The 7,856-nt window shown below is 46.3% G+C and overlaps 1 protein-coding gene across 1 annotated transcript in view; it reads left to right on the top strand.

Annotated features, from left to right (window-relative positions):
* The window catches only part of ENPP6 (ectonucleotide pyrophosphatase/phosphodiesterase 6), a 34,611-nt gene that overhangs the window by 6,078 nt on the left and 20,677 nt on the right, over positions 1–7,856 (top strand). Inside the window, exon 3 of the mRNA XM_009642358.1 lies at positions 6,123–6,302. Within this exon, the coding sequence (XP_009640653.1) occupies positions 6,123–6,302 (180 nt within the window). The remainder of the gene's footprint in view (positions 1–6,122; positions 6,303–7,856) is intronic.

Below are 7,856 nucleotides of genomic sequence, written 5' to 3'. Positions count from 1 at the left end.
TCTCTTTGAACAGGACCTCAAGCCTTAAGAGGCTGCGAAGTCCCACAAAGTTTGCAGGATGGAGGAGGAGGTTGAACAGAGGATATTTCAGGTCTCCTGAACCCCAAGGTGAGGCCTGTGGCTGTTGCAGGGCTGTCCCACACTTGCCGTAACTCATCAACGGCATGTTTGGGGCTTCTTTAATACACAGGGGAGGTGCGTGGTGTTTTCCCAGCCACCGCGGCTCAGCCCTATGTGTGCCATTGCCTTGTCGCCTGCACGGCAGGAGAGAGAGGGGCAACGCGGCAGAGGTCCCAGGGATGGGTGACGGTCGAAGTCTGCTCTGCCAGACCAAAGGTTTCACCCACCTCCTCTGCTTCCGTCGTCCTTCCTCCACCCCTCACCCTCAGTGTCGGCATACTTGCCTGCTGAGGGGCCGTGGCGGATAAAACCACCGCTGTGGTCTGATAAATAGTCACTCTGCTACTGTTTTCCCCTGAGCACAGCAAATCTTGACGTACACCCCACCCTGTTTATTCCACATTTTCTGGGAGCAAATGTCCTTTGGGCTCCCACCCCTGGAGTCCTCTGGGCTCTGGCTGATGCGTGCACATACTGCTGCGTTCATCATTTGCTGTGAGAGGTCTCCTGGTTTACAGCCCAGCATCTCCACTCTCCATCCGCTCGGTACCCGGGGGAAGCCCCATCTGGCGACGGCCCTAGTGGATGCCTCTTTTCTGCTGCCCGGTTAACGGTATCCAGACTCCAGCCTGGTCCAGGAAAGGATGCTGACAATTTCTGGTTAGCAGTTAAGCAAGTTTTTGAACTACATACACAATACCTGCATATTGTCTGAGGCATAAAAAATGGAGGGATAGGAGTACAAGAGGGAAATTTATTATCGGTACACATGAAATGAAACTATCTCAACTTCACTGTCCAAGCTGAGAAAAAAGGACACAAAGAGTATGATGAGTGACAAGGGAATAGGATTTTTTCTTTTTGCTCCTCTTTTAACCACCACGGATGCCAGCAGCAACAAGGATTTGAAAGATTCTGTTCGTGACATAGAGTTTTTAAATCAAGAATCTCTTCTTTTTCTTGGATTCAGTAGCTATCCATTTCTAAAATTGTGTGTTGGGAAGGAAAAGAGCACAAAAAAAGTCTGTGGTAATACTATTAACTGGCAGGGAAGGGATACTACGCTAGCAAGGACGGGCTGGAGAGGAGAGTGGGAACCGGTTTTTAATTTTCTCCTTCTTCATCTCGCTTTGTTTACTCACCGCCTGCAGGAAGGCTGCTATGCCAAGATTCTTCTCTTTCACACATACACAAAATGTTGTAAAAATCTGTGTTTGCTTTCTCCCAGTTAAAAAAAAATGGAAACACTTTCAAAGTGGAGAACCGAAAGTTTTCTCTAACACAAGTTCATGTGCTACAAATTGAAGCACAGAGTTTTTTCCTTCTTACTGGCTACAGCCTCACAGCTCACGACTAGCACATCCCTTACCAGCTGTTAGCAGTGGTAAGCAGACATTCATGTATCAAGGTATTTCTTTGCCCAGAGCAGAAGTCACAGCTGATGAACAGAAAACTGCCAGAGGCTCGTACCCTCTCTAATGGTGTGGGCAGCAGCTTTGCACAGCTTTGCACATCGTTTTTGTCAGGCCCTCTGTAGTGCTTGGAGCTGCCCTCAAGCCGTACCCAGCTGTGGGTGGTCAGGAGTCCCAGTGTGGTCCCTCAGCCCACCGCTGCCACTCAGTTCAGGAGATCAACCAACAGCCGAAGCTGGATGCTTTGGAAGCAATTTTTGTACACCCCAGTCCTGGCCCCGTTATGAAATCACTGAATTAAGAGTTTCACGCTCTTATTAAATTAATCCCCTTCAGGAAAAAAAAAAATGCTGTGTATAGCAGAGATTTTTTCTGTGCCTTTTGATGTGATCCTACTTGGATTACGAAGTCTCACCTGACATAGGCTAAGGTCTTTCTGCTTTGGATCCGCCTGGTGTTGGAGGTCATAAAAAAATGGAAAGACTTTGCCAGCAAGCTCTTCTGGGAATATAGATCGTCTGTGCACATCTTGCAGGTACCGTTTTTGCTTGGGGGCCTGCAGATGGCAGGGCTGCTTTGCCCAGACCAGAGCTTCCCCCCTGACTTCTCATGAGCCCTGGTCTTCTCCAGGCCACTTGAAGTTTAGCACAGGGGTTTTGTTTTTTCCCCTGAGGTCTTTCTTTTCAAAGCAGGGCAGACTCGACCCAGCAGGGGAAGAGCAGAGCAGGGCATACATGGAAGCGGGCAGAGCTGCTCACAGCAGGCTGGACTCAGTCCTTAGGGACAGCAACACCACGATATCCGCTCTGGAGTGGGAATGTGGTGCTTGTGACTTCAAAGTCCTGGTCTCTTCCTCCTCACGGCAGGCAGCATCAGCAGAGCATTTCCCAGGGCAAGTCATCCAGCAGGTCTCCAGGGGGGTTGGAAGTGGGGTGAGGAGCTGGGAAATGAGCAGGTCTGGGCCAGCATTTAGGTGACTCTTCAGGCAAAGGACCAGTGGAGGAAAGATATCGTGGGGAGGGCAGGAAGGGGGGAAAGGGAACAGCATGTCTCACTTCGGCTGTTAAAACCTACCTACCTGTGTGCGCACAGCTGTTTGCGTGGAGGAACTTAACTCTTCCCCAGCCTGTATAGCCCCATGGCAGCCTGTGCTTGCACCTGCACACCTGGCTCCTGTCACTTCCTGGGGAATGGGGACATCATGGTGGGACATGGGAGGAAAGGTCTCACCATAGCGCCAAGGCATGTGTATAATATTACATAGTATGGTACGTTTAGCTAAATGCATGTACTTATGTTTGTCATCAGGTGGATACCGCCTGGGTACAGATTATGGTACCTTTGCTGCATTGGCTAATATACACACTGTGGGTTCTCTGATAAATCTGATTTCCTCAGTGCAGAGATGGTTCATCTCTCTTTTGTTGCCCGATGCACCAGGTATGGCATTGCATATCTGCCACACACTGCCTCTCTTATAAACAAAGGATCATCGAGTGTCTCAGAGAGCATTTTCTCATGTAGATTTAGAGGGAGGTGGTCCCTGTATGCTATGTCATGCCTACTGGTGATCCGGTGTGCTGCAGGTCAGTGAAAGACCACCAAAGAAAGAAGGCGACATTCCTGTAGCAAATGCTACAGGAGCACATGCTCTGGTTTGCAAATACCGCATACGGTCAACGTAAAGTGCACAGCACTCAGCATTACTGTGTTGTTGTTGTGGGTGGCCAAGTGGCTATGTGTTTTGTTGGTTTGTTGTTGTTTTTTTTTTTTTTTAATTTAATCTTTGTTTTGCATAGATTCATCTGAATGCTGACAAAAGTGCCTGGAGATATGGGAGTGTGCTTCAGACAAAGCCAATGCTGTAAGAAGGGTAGTGTCCAAGTAAACTGTAGCACGCAGACTTGCAAATGCTTTTGCTGGCTCTCTTCCAGAAGGATACAGCAGTTATCATATTCCTGGGAACTATAACCTCTTTGTTTTCCTCTGTTGCTTTAGGAAGGGGTGCTTTCTACTACAATTGCCGTGAATTTAACTAATGACATCTGTATGCTAAACTGCTTTTTGCCCTGTTTCTACTTTGGTAACTCTTAAGATAATGTTTGATTCCAGAGGAAAGCTGCAGTGATGGAACCAATAATAAATTCAGACTGTCTAATACCATGTTGCTATTTTGATAATCATTAAAAAGGAGATCACCAGAGGTCGTTTTCTCAGGATGGAGAAAATAATAACTTACAACAGCGGATGTAAAGAACCCGGGTTGCACGGTGACTTAAAAGAAATTCGAGAAGTGATCTTAATTCTGTGTATGAGTGTCTCTGAGGGGGAGAAATGCCAGCTATTGCAGGGCTTTTTAATCTAGAGAGCAAGGTGCAGAATAGCCATGGTTGAAGATTAACAAAGGTCAAAAATAAAATTAGAGACCAGGCATACTTTCTGAACAGTTGTTTACTGATGATGATAGATATTGGGATGAGCAACTCAAGGAATAGATTGGTTAGTTGGGTATTGATGTCTTCCAAGGAGGTCTGGGGTCTTCCTGGGACAGATGTGAATGGCTCCAGACAGCATTAAATGGTCATGTCCTTTGGTCTGTCTGCTCATCTGATGTTCCCTTCTGGCCCCGTGAACCAGGGATGTCTGCAATGAAAATTGATGCCTTATAGTCTTCCAGGCCTCTTTTTCAATATAAAAAAGAGAGTTGGAGTCCGTGGAAGAATGAACTTGCCTGCTGTGGTGATCAGAAGAATACTGTCCTCTATATTAATGCACGCAGTTAATTAAACTTCACAACAACGCTACAAAGAACAATCTCCATTCTGTTCCTTAAAGAGGTAGGCAAACTGACAGCAGACCTTAAGTCCTATAGGGACCTCACATCATCAGCAGCTGGAGCTCATTGTTTCTGTATGAAGACTAGACTGTGACCTAACAGCTTCAGCACTGACCTGCAGGTTTCCCAGGCTGGCATCAGTTGCCTGCCTGAAGTTTAGCAGGTTGATACATGCTCAGGAGTGCATCAACTTCAAGAAGCTGAAGAAATGAGAAATGGGATTGTCCTGTAAGTAGGAAGGCTGCAGTTTTGATGCACTACAAAGGCTTCCTTCTAGCTCTTTTTGGACTTGCAGAGAAGAAAGCACTTGGCAGCCTCAGGAGGACAGATTACTGCCCATCCAATCCACCAGTTTTCCTATAGTAAACCTGTTTGGTTTAATATGTTGAATAGTCACTGTCACAAATTGGGACTGCTTTTCTGCGCTGGGGAGGAGGAAATGTTTTGCATGACTGAAATACTTCGCAGTAGGGAAGGAGACTTCAAAATCCATTTTAAGGTCACATGTACCCAAAGTATACAGAGTCCTCTGCTCAAAATGGTGCTTTTTCAAAACAGGCATACCAAGGTTATTACAGTTCTGATCACCATGCTCAGCCTCACAAAACAGCCTGTTATCTGGATCCTTGCAATATCGTGACTCACCAGGTAACCGATGACAGTGTCTCACACATGCATCAGTCATTGCTTTTTAAGATACAGAAATCGTGAACTCCCAGTACAATGTAATCTTCTTCAACATTTCTTTTTCCCACTTTTGTTAATTCACCTGCAGATTAACTCTTAAAATACTTTATCTTCTCTTCTGACAATGTTGAGAAGTGGAAGACATCTCTTGGCTATTATATATTAGTTTCTTTTAATATAAAGTTGCCCAAGGGCCCCCAAGATGCAGTAACAGGGCTGAAAATGTCTGATGAAAGCGTGTCGATTTAAAAAAAAAAGCTAACAATAACAGAAAATAAAAGTAATATATAAAGGTTTTAGCCTAGTTTTTGCTTGTTTGCAGAAAAACAATGTACCCTATGAATAAAGAGGAAATGTGACTTTCCCAAGCTTTATTTTATGTTTCCAGATCGTACTCTTATCCCTTCTCATTCACAGACTGCTTCCCGCAGCTCTCTGGGTCTCTGCACTGGTAGGTACCTTAAATGGCCTCAGACTTGGCAGATGCTGCGTGTGGAGAAGGAGCCAGGCGTCAGCCAAACATGTGGCACCCACGCGGGCTGCCGCTCCCGTGGTTTGTGTGTGGGGACTGGGTATGGCATGTTGAGCAGGCCACAGGGTGTAGGATTTGTCTCTTTTGGCCTCAGCTGTCTAAAAGTTGGCTGTCTGAAGCTTAAGCGAATGATGTGATCTTTCTCTACAGTTAATAGGGAGCAATATGCACCTCCAGAGGGTGACTCCTCCCGGATACCTTAGATTCCTATCTTAAGACAGCATTAATTGCTTTCTAGAGGTGCTTCTTCTTCTCCATCAACTGTGAAGGGAACACATGTGGCTGACAAGCTTCAGCAACTAACTTTTAGGTGGCTGAACTGGGGGATGTAGAGAGCTGCTTAGAGGAACTCAATAAAAGGTAACAGAGTCAAGAAGATCGTATGAGCGGTTGCAAGGTAAGAGGCTCCCGAGTTCAAATCAGGCTTTTCAGCTGACTTGCTGGATGATCCAGTGGTAGCAGTGGTGGTGCTGGTGGCATCCTTCTGCTGGAGACACCAATCTGATTGTACTGTTTTTTTTCTCCGCCCCCAAAGGTCGCCACTGCGAGGTCCATCAGATGATTGGAAACTACATGTGGGACGAAAAGAAAAACATATCTTTTGATATTGGAGTGAACAAAGAAAGCCTGCTGCCTCTCTGGTGGGATGGATCAGAGCCTTTGTGGGTCACAATGACAAAAGAAAACAAGAACGTTTCCATGTACTACTGGCCAGGTTAGTATGTCAAAACTTGCTACCATCTTAACGGTGCATCTTTACATCTAAGCACTCCATGCGCTGTAGGATGTCTCTTTAATACATTTCTGAAATATGGACAAGACTTACGAGTGCTTTCCGAGCCACTCATAGAAATGAATTATCTTTTCTTAGGCCATGACAATTTGCATATGCTTAGAAAGGAAAAGGCTGAAGGTTGGAGGTAGCTTTCCACCAAACATTACCTTCAGGAGGGTGCTGGCTTGCAGAGTATCCCCTCCTCTGCTAACTGCTCAGTCCTTTTGCCCACTTGTAGCTTCTGCTATGCTGAATGTTGCTCCATGAATAGGTCAATTGTAGACCATGTCACTGATCAAAATTAAACAGTAACCATCCTCCCTCAGTGCTTGTTTGGTTTTAACCTGGAAATTAGTAGCTGAGAGCTGAAGATCATCTACTCTGTGGGAACAGTGCAATCCAACTGAAAGCAAAGCATCCTTTGGTGAGCTGGAGTGAGCACTCTTGTCCTCCTTCATCATTAACTCAGCTGAGGTCCCAGTTGCTCTGAGCCTGAGCCCCATTTGGAGGGACTTGGCCTTTCTGTTCCTCATTTGTTGGATATTGGACCATTGATATCACTAGGGATGTATAATATAAAGAGTCCTTTTTTAACAAATAGGAGTACACCCTTAGGCTGTCCATTTAGGCACCCACATGGAAATAAATGTTCCAGCTGTGCAGCCAAACCAAATCCCTTGCAAGGTACCCAGCTTCTCAAATTTTTGACCTTTTAACTCTGCTACCTAGGCAGACTTTGACCTGCTCAGAACGCTGGTTGGGAGAGTCCTTTGGGAGATAGTCCTGAAGGGCAAAGGGGTCCAGGAAGGCTGGGTATTTTTCAAGGAAGAAGTCTTAAAGGCACAGGAGCAGGCTGTGCCCATGTGTCGTAAGACAAATCAGCAGGGAAGACAGCCGGCCTGGCTGGACAGAGGTCTACTACTGCGACTAAGGAAAAAAAGGAGAGCTTACCAGTTCTGGAAGAAGGGGCAGGTAACCCAAGAAGAGTACAGGGATCTTGTCAGGTCATGCAGAGAGGAAATTAGAAAGGCAAAAGCCCAGCTGGAATTTAACCTGGCCACTGTTGCAAGGGATAATAAGAAAATGTTAACAGCAAAAAGAGAGCCAGGGAGAACCTCCATCCTCTAGTGGATGCAAAGGGGAACATTGCCACTAAAGATGAGGAAAAGGCTGAGATACTCAATGCCTTCTTTGCCTCGGTCTTTAATGGCCCGACAAGTTATCCCCAGGGTACCTAGCCTCCCGGGCTGGAAGATGGGGACAGTGAGTGGAATAAACCCCCCCTAATCCAGGAGGAAGCAGTCTTTGACCTGATATGCCACCTGGACGTCCACAAGTCTATGGGGACGGATGGGATCCACCCAAGAGTGCTGAAGGAGCTGGCAGAGGAGCTTGCCAAGCCACTCTCTATAATTTATCAGCAGTCCTGGATAACAGGGGAGGTCTCAGATGACTGGAGGCTGGCAAATGTGATGCCTATCTTCAAGAAGGGCC

Source organism: Egretta garzetta, unplaced genomic scaffold (assembly GCF_000687185.1).
Source record: "Egretta garzetta isolate BGI_Z169 unplaced genomic scaffold, ASM68718v1 scaffold46, whole genome shotgun sequence".
Classification (NCBI taxonomy): Eukaryota; Metazoa; Chordata; class Aves; order Pelecaniformes; family Ardeidae; genus Egretta; species Egretta garzetta.
Note: the sequence above shows the minus strand (reverse complement) of the source record. Positions and strands in the feature narration are given on the sequence as shown.